Genomic DNA, 17,506 nt, shown 5'->3' with positions numbered 1-17,506 from the left:
GTCCCTTTACAGAATGGCTAGTTTATCAAAGGGAACATGCTGTAATGCTATGTTTGTTTAGCATGTATAAATCACCTACTCCTACAGAGCACTCAAAAAAAAAAAAACCAAAACAAAAAAAGAACAAAGAAAAAGACCTACAATAGACACAGATAAAAAAGTGTTTTCACCCAGGCAGTGGGGAATGTGTTACTGTAATTTAGTGCTAAGCTTCCTGGTAGCTGAGGTAAAAAGGGGAATGCTATATGAGGTTCTCACCATCTGATAAAAGAACATAAACAAATGTATCTGTTGGAGCAGGTTTTTTTCCTGGCACTGATTTCTAGGAGGAGTTTATTAAGTGGGTCTTGATGTAATGGACATATTTCTTCAAGTAAATTCCCCTCAAGGGATTTAATTCTCACAAAGTTCAAAGCCATAGCAAGCAAAGGCAGGAAGTGTTCATGGAAGAAGTGGCAGGCATCTATTGGGGCAGGTATGAAGGAAAAGGAGACAAAGCTTTCAGCAACGGTTGGGGGTGATCTGTCAGGGAAGGCTTTATGTAAGTGGAAGCATTTGAGAAGACCCTTGAAGGATAAGTAAGATTTTGAAAAGTGGAGAAAGATAGAAAATAGCACTTCAGGTGCAAAACAAGGCAGTAGCCATGGAGAAGTGGGGACACGTTTGAAAGGCATCTTGTAGACTTGACACACAGATTTTGGTGATCCCCCTAGGAGGGGATATGGAAGTTGAATGGGCATGGGGGTAACAATAGGCTTCTGGACCTACACAGTGAACACGATATGGTCATAATGGTAACAAGTAGCATTTAGTGAGCATGCAAAATTGTTTAGTAAGCAATATGTAAATCTCAGGAGAACCTCAGAAAGTAGAAAGAGCTGTGAGAATTGAGAGCTAAAGAAGACAATCAACTTGCATGAGGCCACAGAGCAGGGATGGAAACTCCAACAGTCTGAGTCGAGAGTAGGGTTAGCAAATGATTTTCATAAAAGATCAGATAGTAAATGTTTTAAGCTTTATGGGTCATGTGATTTCTGTCACAAATACTCTACTCTGCAGCTGTAACATGAATATAGTCATATACAATATATAAATGAATGGGTGTGGCTGTGTTCTAATAAAACTTCATTTATAAAAGCAAGAGAAGGGTTGTATTTGGTTTATGGGGCATAGTTGGCCAGCATTTGACCTAGAATGCATATTCTTAAGCATTCTGTATGTATTATGCCTTATCACTCTAGATCAACATTAGATATGGGGGGCTATATAGTGAATCTTGTGGATTTGTATAGATGAGAATGGCTCATTTTTTTTCTGTCAGCTCTTTTTGTCCGCTTTAAAGAGTTCAGACTAATTATGCCACTCTGTTCTACTAGGGTTAGTTCAGATCCTTTTTTCATTTTTTTTTTTCATTGTGGTTAAGAACTTTCTTTTTTTTTTTTTTTCATATTATTAAATCATTGCTGTGTACATTAATGTGATCATGGGGCACCATACTGGTTTCATAGACGGTTTGACACATTTTCATCACACTGGTTAATATAGCCTTCCTGGCATTTTCTTAGTTATTGTGTTAAGACATTTATATTCTACATTTACTAAGTTTCACATGTACCCTTGTAAGATGCACCGCAGTTGTAATCCCACCAATCACCCTCCCTCCACCCATCCTCCCACCTCCCTCCCCTCCCTCTCCCCCTTCCCCATATTCTTAGGTTATAACTGGGTTATAGCTTTCATATGAAAGCCATAAGTTAGTTTCATAGTAGGGCTGAGTACATTGGATACTTTGTCTTCCATTCTTTAGATACTTCGCTAAGAAGAATATGTTCCAGCTCCATCCATGTAAACATGAAAGAGGTAAAGTTTTATCTTTCTTTAAGACTGCATAATATTCCATGGTGTACATATACCACAATTAATTAATCCATACATGGATCGATGGGCACTTGGGCTTTTTCCATGACTTAACAATTATGAATTGGGCTGCAATAAACATTCTGGTACAAATATCTTTGTTATGATGTGATTTTTGGTCTTCTGGGTATATACCTAGTAGAGGAATTATAGGATTGAATGGCAGATCTATTTTTAGATCTCTAAGTGTTCTCCAAACATCTTTCCAAAAGGAATGTATTAATTTGCATTCCTACCAGCAGTGTAGAAGTGTTCCCTTTTCTCCACATCCACGCCAACATCTCTGGTCTTGGGATTTTGTGATATAGGCTAGTCTCACTGGAGTTAGATGGTATCTCAAACTAGTTTTGATTTGCATTTCTCTGATGATTAAGGATGGTGAGCATTTTTTCATATGTCTGTAGGCCGCATGCCTGTCTTCTGCAGAGCAGTTTCTCTTCAAGTCCCTTGTCCAGCCTGCGATGGGATCACTTGTTCTTTTCTTGCTAATATGTTTGAGTTCTCTGTGGATTCTGGTTATTAAACCTTTGTTGGAGACATAACCTGCAAATATCTTCTCCCATTCTGAGGGCTGTTTACTTGCTTTACTTACTGTGTTCTTGGCTGTGCAGAAGCTTTTTAGTTTGATCAGGTCCCAGTAGTGTATTTTTGAAGCTGCTTCAATTGCCCGGGGGGTCCTCCTCATAAAATACTCACCCAGACCAATTTCTTGAAGGGTTTTCCCTGCACTCTATTCTAGTATTTTTGTATTTCATGTCTTAAGTTTAAATCTTTAATCCAGTGAGAGTCTATCTTAGTTAATGGTGAAAGGTGTGGGTCTAGTTTCAGTCTTTTACAGATCACCAGCCAGTTCACCCAGCACCATTTGTTAAATAGGGAATCTTTTCCCCACTGAATGTTTTTAATTGGCTTGTCAAAGATCAAATAACGGTAAGTAGCTGGGTTAATCTCTTAGTTTTCTATTCTGTTCCAGACATCTACCTCTCTGTTTTTGTGCTATTTCAGAACTTGGCCTGTTTTGATCACTATTGACTTACAGTATAGTCTGAGGTCTGGTAGCATGATTCCTCCTGCTTTGTTTTTATTTCTGAGTAATGTCTTGGCTATTCGAGGTTTTTTCTGATTCCATATAAAACAAAGTATTATTTTTTCAAGATCTTTAATGTATGACAGTGGAGCTTTAATAGGAATTGCATTAAAATTGTATATTGCTTTGGGTTGTATGGACATTTTAACAATGTTGATTCTTCCCAGCCATGAGCATGGTATGTTTTTCCATTTGTTAACATTTTCAGCTATTTCTTTTCTTAGAGTTTCATAGTTCTCTGCATAGAGATCTTTCACATCCTTTGCTAGACAAACTCCCAAATATTTCATCTTCTTTGGGACTACTGTGAATGGAAGAGAGTCCTTAACTATTTTTTCAGCTTGACTATTGTTGGTATATATAAAGGCTACCGATTTATGAATGTTGATTTTGTAACCTGAGATCCTGCTGTATTCCTTGATCACATCTGAGAGTTTTGTAGTAGAATCGCTGGTGTTTTCCATATATACAATCATATCATCTGCAAAGAGTGAAAGTTTGATCTCTTCTGACCCTATACGGATACCATTTATCGCCTTTTCTTCCCTAATTGCGATGGCTAAAACTTCCATTACAATGTTAAAGAGCAATGGAGACAATGGGCAGCCTTGTCTGGTTCCTGATCTGAGTGGAAATGATTCCAATTTAACTCCATTCAATATGATATTGGCTGTGAGTTTGCCGTAGATGGTCTCTATCAGTTTAAGAAATGTCCCTAGTATACGAATTTTCTTAAGTGTTCTGATCATGAAGGGATGCTGGATATTACCAAAAGCTTTTTCTGCATCAATTGAGGGAATCATATGGTCTTTGTTTTTTAATTTGTTTATGTGCTGAATTATACTGATAGATTTATGTATATTGAACCAGTCTTGAGACCCTGGGATAAAACTGACTTGGTCATGATGTATAATTTGTTTGATGTGTTGCTGAATTCTGTTTGTTAGGATCTTGTTGAATATTTTTGCATCTGTATTCATTAGTGATACTGGTCTATAATTTTCTTTTCTTGTTGGGTCTTTTCCTGGTTTGGCGATCAGGGTGATTTTTGCTTCATAGAACGTGTTGGGTAGTCTTCCTTCTTTTTCTACATTTTGGAACGGGTTGAGTAATATAGGTACTAGTTCCTCATTAAAGGTTTGGTAGAATTCTGATGTGAAGCTATCTGGTCCCGGGCTTTGCTTTTTAGGGAGTTTTCGTATGGTTGATGCTATTTCAGAACTTGATATTGGCCTGTTCAGCATTTCCACTTGATTCTGGTTAAGTCTTGGAAGGCGATGTGCTTCCATGTAGTGGTCAATTTCCTTCAGATTTTCATATTTCTGAGAATAAAGTTTCTTGTAATATTCATTAAGGATTTTTTGTATTTGAATTTCTGACAAGTCTGTTGTTATTTCATCTTTGCCATTTCTGATTGATGAAATTAGAGATTTTACTCTTTTTTTCCTGGTTAGGTTAGCAAAAGGTTTACCTGTTTTATTGACGTTTTCAAAAAACCAAGTTTTTGATTTATTGATCTGTTGTACAATTCTTTTGTTTTCAATTTCATTTAATTCTGCTCTAATTTTGGTTATTTCTTTTCTTCTACTGCGTTTGGTGTTGGAATGTTCTTCCTTTTCCAGTTGCTTGAGATGTCCCATTAAGTTGTTTAACTTCCTCTCTTTCCGTTCTCCTGAGGAAGGTTTGCAGTGCTATAAATTTCCCTTATAGGACTGCCTTTGCGGTATCCCAGAGGTTCTGATAATTAGTGTCTTCCTTGTCGTTTTGTTCCCCAAATTTGGCAATTTCCTTCTTTTTTTTTTTTATTTATTTTATTTATTTTTTTTTTATTGTCGGGGATTCACTGAGGGTACAATAAGCCAGGTTACACTGATTGCAATTGTTAGGTAAAGTCCCTCTTGCAATCATGTCTTGCCCCCATAAAGTGTGACACACACCAAGGCCCCACCCCCCTCCCTCCTTCCCTCTTTCTGCTTCCCCCCCTAACCATAATTGTCATTAATTGTCCTCATATCAAAATTGAGTACATAGGATTCATGCTTCTCCATTCTTGTGATGCTTTACTAAGAATAATGTCTTCCACGTCCATCCAGGTTAATACGAAGGATGTAAAGTCTCCATTTTTTTTAATGGCTGAATAGTATTCCATGGTATACATATACCACAGCTTGTTAATCCATTCCTGGGTTGGTGGGCATTTAGGCTGTTTCCAAATTTTGGCGATTGTAGGCAATTTCCTTCTTAATCTCATCTCTGACCCAGGTATCCTTCAGCATTAGGTTATTTAACTTTCATGTTTTTGTATGAGTATGCAGATTCCTGTTGTTACTGAGTTCAACTTTTATTCCATGGTGGTCCGAGAAGATGCAAGGAATAATTTCTATTCCTTTAAATTTACTGAGGTTAGACTTGTGACCTAAGATGTGATCGATTTTGGAGTATGTTCTGTGGGCTGATGAGAAGTATGTGTATTCAGTTTTTTTGGGATGAAATGTTCTGTAGATGTCTGCTAAATCCAAATGTTGGATGGTTAGGTTTAAATCTAAAATTTCTTTGCTCAGCTTCTTATTGGAGGATCTGTCCAATACTGCCAGAGGAGTGTTGAAATTCTGACTATTATGGAGCTGGAGGAAATCAAGTTGCTCATGTCTGTTAGAGTTTCTCTTATAAATTGAGGTGCATCTGGTTGGGTGCATAAATATTAATAATTGAAATCTCATCATATTGAGTATTACCCTTAACAAATATGAAGTGACCATTTTATCCTTCCTTACTTTTGTTGGTTTAAAGCCTATTGTGTCTGCCAATAGAATTGCAACACCTGCTTTTTTCTGATTACCATTTGCCTGATATGTGAATGACCATTCTTTCACCCTGAGTTTATATTTATCTTTTAAGGTAAGATGTGACTCTTTTATGCAGCAAACATCTGGCCTGAGTTGTTGTATCCAGTCATCTAACCTGTGCCTCTTTACAGGACAGTTTAAGCCATTCACATTAATGGAGAATATTGATAAGTCTGGTAAAATTTTGGGTATCAAGTTTTTCGAAAGTCCAGTGGACATTTTTAATCCTTTTGCCACTGTGGAAGTTGGAGTTTGATCAAAAGTTTCTGAGTGAGTTTATTTTTGTGGTAGAGGATTGGGCTGATCATTATGGAGGATAGGTCTGAGAATATCCTGAAGAGCTGGTTTGGTTGTGGCAAATTTCTTCAGCATATGAATGTCATTAACATATTTCATTTCTCCGTCATAAATTAAACTCAGTTTAGCTGGATACAGAATCTGGGGTTGAAAGTTATTTTGCTTTAGGAGATTAAAAGTTGATGACTACCCTCTTCTGGCTTGAAAAGTTTCAGCAGAGAGATCTGCAGTCGTTCTAATTTTCTTCCCTTTGTAGGTAATGGATTTCTTATGTCTGGCTGCTTTCAGAATTTTCTTCTTCATATTAACTTTAGTGAAGTTAAGTATTATATGCTTGTGGGATGTCTTATTTGGATTGAGTCGTGCTGTGGTTCTGAAACTGTCTGCCATTCTAATTTCAGAATCTCTTGGCATGTCTGGAAAAGTCTCTTTCATAATTTCATGGAGAAGGGCCTCTGTGCCTTGTGAGGCCATTTCATCAGTTGCAGGCATTCCAATGAGGTGGATATTAGCCTTCTTCGAATTTTCCCAGAGCTCTCTGAGAGAATGATCTGTTTTTGCTCTCCATTTCTCTTCCTCTTTGAGAGTTTGGGAGCATTCAAAAGCTTCGTCTTCAATGTCAGAAATCCTTTCTTCTGCTTGCTCCACTCTGTTACTGAGGGATTCTACTGTATGTTTCAGATCTTGAGGGCTGCAAATTCTTGCTTCACTGTGTCAAAATCTTTGGTGGTTTTTTCTTTAAATTTGTTAAATTCTTGAGACAACTTTTGAATTGTTCCTCCAATTTCTAATTCCAAATTTTCCTCCATTTTATTAATCTTGTTTGCAATGCAAATTCTGAATTCAATTTCTGACATCTCGGCCAGCTGTTTATGAATAGGATCTTCAGTTACATCTGCCATATCTTTCCTTGGGGAGGTTGATCTATTTTTGTTATTCATGTTACTAGAGTTTTTCCGCTGATTCCACCCCATGATTATTTTATACCGTTCGACTTTTCCCCTGGAGGTTTGTCAAGGACCTGTACAGTGCTACGGCCTGAGAACCTGGGGACCTGTTTGGTGTGGTGGGGCTAAGTGGTTCTGTCTTGTTTTCAGCTAGTCTCTGTTCGACCCTAGTGAAACAGTTACTCTGGGTTGAAGTCTCAGCTGTGGAGAAGTACCAGAGATTAATTCACCCCAGCCCCCACAGGCCACAATTGGAAAGGGAAAATCTAACCTTCCTACAACCACACACCCAGGGCACCACTTGAATAGTCCTTGGGCGATTGGCTCAGTTCAAAAGGTCCAAATCAATTGTCTCAGTCAGCACGTGGCTCAGGTGGGAGAGTTTTAAAAGGTCTCTGGCAACTGGATTGCAGGGGTCTGGTGACAACTCAGATATGACTTGCTCTGGTGCTCTGTGAAGTCAGGAGGACCCACCCAGCAAATAGATTAGTCTGGGAAGGTTGATGCCTCCTTCCCCACCTTGCACGTGTGTCACACCCAGTCACTGATAGCCCCACAGGACTGTGACCCAGTTGCCTCCAGTGAGCAGATACTCCAGGGGTTTGTACCTGCCTGAATCACAAGGAAATCTATATCTGCTCAACCAGGCCACTGATCCCTGCCTCTATCCAGCAGGGGGAGGTGAGGCCTGACAACCTCGGGCGCTTGATGGAGGCTGAGGGATGTTCACTCAGTTCCAGTTACTGACAGAACAGTATAACTTTGCATGAATTTGTTTCTGTCCCTGCTAAATCCCCTGCAGAAGAGAAGCTATTTTGAGTTCCCAGAACCTCTGCCTCAGGCCTTGTCTTTGCTGCTGCAGGTTTGTATTCACAGCACGGTTAGGTGTCAATTCTAGCTTCTTGCCTTTCTTTGACTATAGGCTGACCATCCCCTGAGGGCTGGGTGCATCTTAGGCTCAGTAAAGTGGTCCTCTGGGTCAGCACCATCCTGGGAATTTCCAGGCTCTGCGTGTGAGTTTTCTAGACCCCGTGCTTCACCCAGGCCAGTACTACCTCAGGCAAACCCTTTACTCACAGGGCCTGCGTTTTAGTCCCAGATCTGTTCTGAGGTGGTTGCCACCTGAGAAGATGCCCAGCCTCCTCTGGTTGCCCAGGGAGACAGCGGGTGTGGCTTTGGAATATCCGGGGGTGAGCCCTATTGTTGCCAAAAACGGGTGCTGTTCTGCTCCTCGGGGCACCATTGTTCCAGCGTGGTTCCCTCTCAGCTGACCGTCCTCTCCTCACTACCTTGCCACAGAATCAGCACTGACTAGCTGCAGTCTAGGCCCTGTCCACACCCCTCAAGAAATCACCCAAGAATCTGGACTCTTGGGGGACAGGCCTCCAGACCTCAGAGTGAGAGTCGAGGGGAGTGCTGGGAGCTCAGACTTGCAGATAGAGACTATATACAGTTTTATACAGTTTTATGCCTGGTAAGAGAATGCCGTGGCACCCTAGTAGGGGAGGTAGGTCTAGTTTTTAGAGGGTGTGTCCCATGGAGTGTAGTGGGAGGACCTTTGAACTCTGCTTGTTTGTTTGTAGGCACTCTGAGCCATTCTCATAGGGGAGGGGTCTCCTGTCTGCTTGGTGATGGATTTTGTACCTTTTGTTTGTATCCTTGGGGTCACAGCTCGCCTCAGCACGGTTGATGTGCGTTCTTCAACCTTCTCTCTTGGTCAGCTCAAATCCACCAGGTTACTTGCTAAATTTCTGTGCTTTAACTCTCCTTCTGGATGGGAGCCTCTGTGGAAAGCTGGTTTCAGTTAGCCATTTTGTCTCCTCTCCCAGTTCAGAATCTTGACTCCTCAATTTAAAGTGGTTTTACTAGCCCATGCTACCTTTTTACTGATTTTAATTCCTCCTATTTGAAAGGTTTTCTCTTGGATTTAGAGGTAGAGATGGTGGAAGAGGGCAAGCAGATATTGAAAACTTTGTCCCTGCCTTTGTGTTTTTGCCTTGGGACATTTTTCCATTTCCTCCTCTAATACTTCCAGGGGCACACCCTCTCTGCCATCTAGGTAACAAGTATAGAATCTAGATTGAAAAAATTTTTCAATTTCTCAATGAGAAGGATATTTGTGGGTCTTGTCTTCTGTCATCATGTGACATAAGGCAGACTGGCAGTGTTTTCTAGAGCTGAGCCAGGTAGGGTCCATGGAAATTTTGTGGCTCTATCAAATCAATTCAACAAACATTACTGAACATTAACTATGGCCTAGCACTGTGCTGAAAACTGGACAAAGGAGATATATTCCCTGAGCTCACAATGCTAACAGCACAGTTAAGGTAATTAATATGCAGTCACCAAAGATATCAAATATATTGTGACAAGTGCCACAGAGGATGTGCATAATATTATTATTAGAAAGAAGGAATGCCTTGCATATAAGAGGCCCTCATGAAATAAGGACCGATTCTTTGCATTTGAGTTCAATAGTAGCCCAGAAGCCATTGTTTCTGGCTTTTATTCTTATGTGTTTTACTCCTATGGAACTGAAAAACATGCTTCAATATTTGGTTTTGTAATATAACTAATATGCCAATCCCTTTCAGTTTTGTAATTCTACACAAGGAAAGAATCAGCTTTGGCTGATATATCCTCATTTGATCACAAGGCTATAATGTACACCATCACCCCAGTTTTACAGATGAGAAAACTGTGTTTGAAGGTTTAAAATCACATATGTCCTTAGAAACTTCAGAGTTTTTAAAGTGGTAAAAGAAAGCAAAAGTTTTCCTACATGCCGTAAGTGAGCTAGAAATTAAAAACTGCTTGTGAGTATAAGTGGGTCAGACTCAGGGTTAGATCATGTTTTTAAACAGGGCTTATCACTTGGCCCAAATTACTCTTTCCCAGCCTTATTTTTTGCATCTATAAAATGTGTATAATAATAGTACTGATCTCTTGGGGCTACTACTATGATTAAATGGGATTATGCTTATAAAATACCTAGTATATACTAAATGCTCAATAAATGTCAGGTAACAATACTGCCATTGTTACTATTATAAGAAAAGCAACAGAGAGTTCAAAATAAAGCTTTAGAAATGTGCAGGGAAGCTTAGATAAGAATTAAAAAATACACACCCCACTGGGTTTCTTTATTTGCAAAATGGGCTAAGATCTCTAATGGCTTAGCGTTAAATGACATAATGTATACTGAAAGTGCATATTGCAGCACCTGGAACAGGATCAGGCCTCAGTGAGTGACAGTTCTTATTATCAAAACAGGACAAGACCAATTAGTAGGGGCTTGGCATTGGCCAGAGGTTAGACAATCTCATTAGGCAGGGCAGGGTCCTGGGAAGCTCCAGCAGGGGATTGGTAGGAAGAAGCCTGGGGATGTACAGGATTTTTGGGATTGCTTGGTCTGAGCTCCATAGCTATATGTCACCCAGGAAAGAAGAAACACGGACTCAGCCCCAGAAACTGAAGTTGGGGACAGAAAAAAAAAAAGAAGAATCAAGATTGGAAAGGCAAGGAGGCAGGGCTTGGGCACAGGAGACCCAGATGTGCCCAAGGTTGATTGCATGCTGGCCCTCCGGCAATACTTCTTACTTCTTTTGATTTGGACTCTGAACCAGACCTAGAGCCTGTAGGTGGTGGCTGGGAGGAGCTGGGATGTGGGATGTGGTGGATGACATCACACAGTCACTGGCATATATAAAATAATGGGGTGTTGAGTGGTGACAGAAAGGAATCAAGGAACTTGTAGACCACCTCCCAACTTTAGACCACAAAAGTACTTGTTTTTTATTGGAGATAACAGATCAGCTTTTGAGAGGCAGTTGTCCTTGGAAAATCCCCCATTTGCAAGGAGTGTCATGGTGCTGTGTGAGTAGCCAGGCCTCCTCAAGTCCTGCCTTCCCCCATGGCATGATTCATGAAGAGAAATAGTGGTCTTCTATCTTCCATAGTCATAATGAACTCAGAGAGAAAAAGTCCAATAAATGAATGCTGGCTCTCCAAGTTGACCTGTCTGTAATAACTCGAATCTTTCTCCCTAAGGGTCAGGAGAAAATAACTATAGCCCAAGGATAGCAAATGGTAATAAACAAAAAAATGCAGCAGGAAATACAATCAGGATGAGATTTATGACTCCTGTCTTCATTGCTATTCTAGGGAGAGTGGGGAGAGCTGTGAAGGCCAGGTCTGCCCAATCTCTTAACTCTGCTCGAAGTTCAGGGTCTGGGTATGGGGCAGGGGAGAGAAGGACAGAGTTTCCTATGGTGAAAGAGAGGCCTGTGGTTATTGTAGCTCAAGGGAGGTTGGTGATTCAGCTCACAGCACATTCTCACTGCTGAGAAATTTAACATTTTAATATTGATACTTGAGAGATGGTGGGTGGTGCCCATCCTAGATGTCAAGAAATTTCATGTCAAGGGCAAGGCAGTAGGGAAAGTTTGAGTTCTTTTTTTCCCAGTTCTTATAAGGGCCAAATACCTGGAAGGCTAATGGCTGCCTTGTTGCCTATAAGGATCAGGACCTCATGAGTCGGAGGCAATGCTTGCTTCCATCTCTGTGCACAAGGACGCCTGGAGGCTGGGTTGTTCGTGATGAGGTAGTAGCTATGTTTGATGAGAGATTTTTTACTTAAGTGTCTACAGACATGGTTGATGATGATCAGTGTTTCCGGAAGGAGGTGCATAATTTGGGGTAGTTATTCTCAAACTTTGATGTGTATGAGTGTAACCTGCATGTGTCTTAGAAACTCTGATTCCTGGATTGCAACTGCAAGGATTCTGATTCAGCCAGTTTGAGGTAGTTCAGGGGGCTGTGTTTTTAATAAGCTCCCCAGGTAATGCTGATGCAAGTGGGCCATGAATAGCTCCTTGAGAAATGCTGGGACTCCAGAGAAGGGAGTTCTGGCCTTAGATCATCCCCAACCCCACCAGTGTGCTGTGCAACCTTGTGTGAGTTGTTTCCCTCTTCTGGGCCTGTTTCTTCTATAAAATAAGGGGGTTGGAGTAGATCAGTAAGTCCAAGCTGCCGTAGAATCAGAACTGGTGCCTGAGCCACTCTCCTGGAGCATCTAGGGCACAGTTTAGCAGGACATTTCAGTGTACTGGAGAAGAGTTTGTGTGTGTGTTTATGATGCTTCTGGGTGACTCTAATTGCTGCTGGGGTTTAGAACTATAATAATATCTAGAGGTGTCCAACTCACAGCCTGCATGCCACTTGTGGATTATTTGAGGACTTTTTTGCTTATCTGTGGTGTCGGATATCATTTCTGTGGTGTGGGAGGGAGCCACACCACGGAGAACTGAGAATTCCCCAAGCAGGGACTTTCCTGAGAGAGGAATGACAGGAGAAATTCTCACGCAGAAGTAATCTACTGCAGGAGATTACTAGGCAGGAGAGGAGCACCGTATCAGGCTGTAGTGAGGCAGATAGGTGCTGCCTGGATCCGAAATTTCAGGAGGTTTTCATTAATATTTTGAGGTGTGTATTTACAGAATGAAGAAGAGTTAATAGTCTCATAATTCAATCATGAAGGGGGTCTTTTGATTATGAAAAAAGGTCATCAGAGTGAGGGACAATAAGGCACCAAATCATAGAACAATTCTCAAGGCCATAACTAAATAGGTAACAAACAAATTTGCCTTAGGGGATGAGAAAGGATTGGTTACAGCCTTCAGGCTAGATCATCTTGGCTCCAGGGTAATTTTTAACTGCCTTCTAACTCTACTGGTATCCTGTCTCCACTAAGCTGTTGATTTCTACCCAGATGTTCCCAAACTAGTTTCCTGTCTATTCTGGTGAACATTCCAACCCTGCTCCCTTGGTTGTGCTGAGCAGCAGGGGGTGAGGCCCGGGGCATTCCTGCCTGAGTCCTCTGGAATGTTCACCTGCATTATATTTCTACCCACATATCATGAAAACTTTTTTGTTGTTGTTCATCAGCTTTCATTAGTGTTTGTGTATTTAAATACACAATAATGTGTGGCCCAAGAAAACTCTTCTTCCAATGTGGTTAGAGAAGCCAAAAGATTGGAAAGCTCTATCAGATGCCCAGTCTTTGTTCCCATTCTGTAATTCTGAATCTGTACAACAATTTATGAGATTGGACAATTAAGTTTGCGAACTCATTCTAGAAAAGGTGCTAAAGGGCAGCACCCGTGGCTCAGTAGGTAGGGCGCCGGCCTCATATACTGAGTGTAGCAGGTTTTAACGTGGCCCCAGCCACCTAAAACAGCAGTGGCAAACTGCAACAAAAAATAGCTGGGCATTGTGGTGGGCACCCGTAGTCCCAGCTACTCAGGAGGCTGAGGCAAGAGAATTGCTTAAGCCCCAAAGAGTTGGAGGTTGCTGTGAGCTGTGACAGCACAGCACACTACTAAGGGTAACAGAGTAAAACTCTGTCTCAAAAAAAAAAAGAAAAGAAAAGGTGCTGCATACCTCATTGCTGAATATCACTATGGTCACCTTAGAAGTACTCCCCTTGGGAAGCTGTTCACCAACGCCAGTGCCTTCAAAGCACTCTTTGTAGGATGAGTTCATGAACTTAATTGTCAGACCTCATTACAATAACATAAATGCTTTGAAAGATGAAGTGGTATCAGTGCATAGCTTCCCAAGGAGAGTTACCTTAAAGGTGACTTTAGTGATATTCTGCAACAAGGTATGTAGCACCTTTTCTAGGATGAGTCACAAACTTCATCATCCCAACTTTTATTACCTATGCCTCATTTCTCTTTTGATCCCTAGCACAGGGGAAGAGTTTTCTACATGACATAATTTTCCAGATAACTAAAGGCTATTCCATTAAGCACCAACCTTTTAAAATTTTCACCCTACTTTGATTCCTCTTTTTAAACAAAACATCAAAATCTTCTTGATGATTTTAAGTTACCTCTTTGGTCACTAACTCATGCATTCACTGAATAAAAAGGCATTTGGTGTCTACTGTGTGTGATGTGCTTATGAAAATAATGGTATAATTCAGTCAAAAGATCAACAGGCTGTGGGTCAGTAATAATAATGATGACAGCTAATATATAGACATTTATCATGTGCCTACTATGTGATAAATAAGCATTGTTCTAAGCCCTCTAGCTTTATTATCTCCTTTAATCCTTGCAACAGTCCTCTTAGGAAATTATATTTCTATTTTACAAAGTACAGGGAGGTTCTGCACTTGCCCAAGGTCACACAGCTGATTGGGGCAGAGCTGGGATTTGAATCAGGCCTGACCTCTCTGTGTGATCCAGGACATGGTTGTTCCCTCACTGAGCCTCAGTTTTATTTTGTTCTGAGTGAACTCTGAGGCCCCTTGGAGCTCTCTTACCTCACAAGCTCCTATCTGTCCTCCAGGTCCCTCAGGAGGTCCCTCATGTGCACCAAAGAGAGTCTGCGGATCTTCATCGACCTGGGGGAGAGAGACAAGGCTGCCAAGGCCTGGCTCGGGGTGGGGCGACTCCACTACCTGCTGCAGGAGGACGAGCTGGTGGAGCTATACCTGCAGGTGGGCCTCCTGTACAGCTCCCTGGGATCTGCTGTCTTGGGCCACTTGGGGAGCCAGCTGCATCCCAACAAAACCACCAGCCAGAGAGGGGTGACATCTGTGCCAAGCCCTTGGAGGGAGGGTCAACAGTGTACTGCTCCCCAGACACAGGATGGAAACCAGAGTGGTCTGGGTAGGTTCCTGAGTCCCCTGTGCACGTGTGAGGCCTGGGTGAATGCAAGGGAAGACTGTCCTTTCGTGCCACCTGGAATGTCAACTGTCATATTTAAGTACATCCGTCTTTCCAGAGCTCAGCATACATTTTGGCTTCAGGATTTAATTTTGTTTTTTGTTCACTTGCTTTTTAATATCTCAGATGTGGCATAGTGTAGTGTTTAAAAGTCTTGGCTTTGAAGAGAGAAAAGCCAGGAATCAAATCACAAGAGCACTGATTGTGAACCATGTGACTCTGCGCTTGCTACATGAGCTTTCTGGCCTCAATTTCTTCTTGAAAGAACTCCAGTTTTCAGCATAAGAATTAGGAAAAGTATATATATATATATATGTGCATACATTTTATTATATTTATGTAATAGATATGAGGGTGCACAAAAAGGTATACACATTTTAAGAGATCTTTCTGGAAGTGAAATTGATCATTCCCAGAAGGGTATGAATTGCAGGTAAAATGGATCAGTGTAGCATATTGAGGTACCCTTGACCAGTGGCATTACCTTCAATGCTAGTTTGAAAAGTAATACATCAATAACACCTCTTAGAATGTACATACATTTTTTGGCACCCTCTGTATATTCATTTATATTATAAAATGTTATATGTGATATGTATTATTTTGTATTATATTTACACAAGCGTCTCACTTGCATAGTAGTAAATGCATAGTAATCATTTACAAAGTGGTCAGGACTTAGTGCTTCATAAATGGCATTAATATTTATTATTACTATTATCTGGCATCATATGATATGATGGTATGTAAGGTGTTTTGTTCTATCAAAAACACACCAACAATCTTTTTTTCTTTATGTGTTTTATTTTCTCTCTTTTAACTCTCATTTATACTATTACGGAAATGTGCACAAACTCACTTCAACTGAGCCTTGATAATGGCATAATGGCTGTGTAACATTGACTTTAGACTTCCTAAGGACAGGAAACTTTGCTAAACACTTTACCTGTGCAATGTAGTTTAATTCTCATTACAAGTGCAAATCTATTCTGATTTGCATTTTATGAATGAGGCTCAGAGAGGCTGAATAATTTGCCCAAGATGATGCAGCTGGTAAGTGTTGAAGCTGAGCTCTCCACAGTCTGACTTAGCACCTTCGCTCTGAGCCTCTGCACCATTCTGTCCCAGGACTTTCGAGGTGGAAGAGTTTCTCAGAGAGCATACATTTCAGTCTCTTTTCATGCTCTGTATTGATGGCAAAGCCGCCTGACTCCAGGGTTCCATCTCATTGCTCCTTTCTCTCTGTGCAGCTGCCCGAGCAGTAACAGTGACTGCAGGGTCTTTCCCCCACGATTAGATGTTCTCTGATCAGAACTGCTCCCTGTCCCACCAAGCCCAGGCTGTCATCCAACTGATGTTATTGAGGGCCATTCCCAGTGAAGTGAATCATTCTCTACCTGAAACTGTTTGAGTTCTTCTAACTGTGCTGCAAATCAGCAGTACGTCCTTCACTTTCAAGTGTATTACATTGAGCTTAGATGTGATTTCAAACAGCTTGTTAGAGATAAAGAGGTTGTGGGGGCTGGGAGGAGGGTATTAGGGTAGAAGACACTGGCATTTCTTTACCACTAATTATTGGTATGAACTTGGGGAGGTTCCATTTTCCTTTTCAGCCTCACTCTGTTAATATGGAAAGTATAGGTGTTGAATTAGATCCCTTTTTTCAATTCTAGTCGTTTACAAAATCAGTTCAAGGTTTTGCTGTTTTTGTGTACCTGTTAAACCACTGTTACTATTTTTTGTTCATTCAACTTCGAATCAACTTAGCTTTTCCCTCTTAGCCTTACTTTATACAATGCTACCTGAAATTGCAGGTTAGTCTATTTTCCTAAAACATATTAAAATAAATACTTAACTATGAAAACATAAAATGTTTGTCTATATATTGCTGAAACAAAAATCTCTAGCCACCAGAAGTAACCTCTCATACCATGACGGGGAAATGCCAGACTCGAGAATCTTTGTCATCTTTCCAGCACTATGAATGTGCAGGACAATTCACAATTTGTGAGACTGTAGCAGAGGGTTAGTGAGGTGGTCTGACTCTTGCAGACCTGCAAGTCCTTCCAGTCCTGCAGAGGTCTGGAAACCCTTCTCTTTGCCTTTAACAGCTGTCTCTGTCCCACCCAGGCAGCCATCCAGACAGCACTGAAGTCAGAGGAGCCCTCTCTAGCTCTCAAACTTTATGAAGAAGCAGGGGACGTGTTCTTCAATGGGACTCGCCACAGGCACCATGCAGTGGAGTATTACCGAGTAAGTCACCATATAACCATGAGTGGGTTCCCACTGGACGTGGGACAGGGGTTCCTCCTCCCTTTTCCTGCTAGTATTTCTTTTTCCTTTCTTCCTCTTCTGGTACCCACCTTCTCACCCACTCATCAATCTAGCAGGTCCTCAGTCATTGTCAGGATTGATAGGTTATCCTTCCTGGGATAATGTATCACGATACTTACATCTCTTAGGTGCATAGTACTTTACAGTTTATATCACACTTCTGTGCTTGCCAGTATTCCCCACTTTCTACTGGTGACACAGTGGGAGATGATTTAAAGCTTATATAGATGAACACTTTTGTTTTGCTGTGTTTTTATCAAGCATGTATTAAAATATATTAAAAAATTAAAAATATATAATACCAGCTCACCAAACCATAAGTTTACAGGTATTATTGCAAAA

General features: G+C 41.0%; 1 protein-coding gene across 6 annotated transcripts in view; it reads left to right on the top strand.

Annotated features, from left to right (window-relative positions):
- SH3TC2 (SH3 domain and tetratricopeptide repeats 2) overlaps positions 1 to 17,506 on the top strand; it is a 151,179-nt gene that overhangs the window by 45,344 nt on the left and 88,329 nt on the right. For all 6 annotated transcript variants that reach the window (XR_008375261.1, XM_053567039.1, XM_053567041.1 and 3 more), the window contains exons 13-14: positions 14,451 to 14,601; positions 16,961 to 17,083. Coding sequence is in view for 5 of the 6 variants with exons in the window: in XM_053567039.1 (XP_053423014.1) it covers positions 14,451 to 14,601; positions 16,961 to 17,083 (274 nt within the window). In the remaining variant the exon portion in view is untranslated. The remainder of the gene's footprint in view (positions 1 to 14,450; positions 14,602 to 16,960; positions 17,084 to 17,506) is intronic.

This window comes from Nycticebus coucang, chromosome 17 (assembly GCF_027406575.1).
Source record: "Nycticebus coucang isolate mNycCou1 chromosome 17, mNycCou1.pri, whole genome shotgun sequence".
Taxonomy (NCBI): Eukaryota; Metazoa; Chordata; class Mammalia; order Primates; family Lorisidae; genus Nycticebus; species Nycticebus coucang.
The sequence above is the reverse complement of the archived record's forward strand: the minus strand, read 5'-3'. Positions and strand labels throughout refer to the sequence as shown.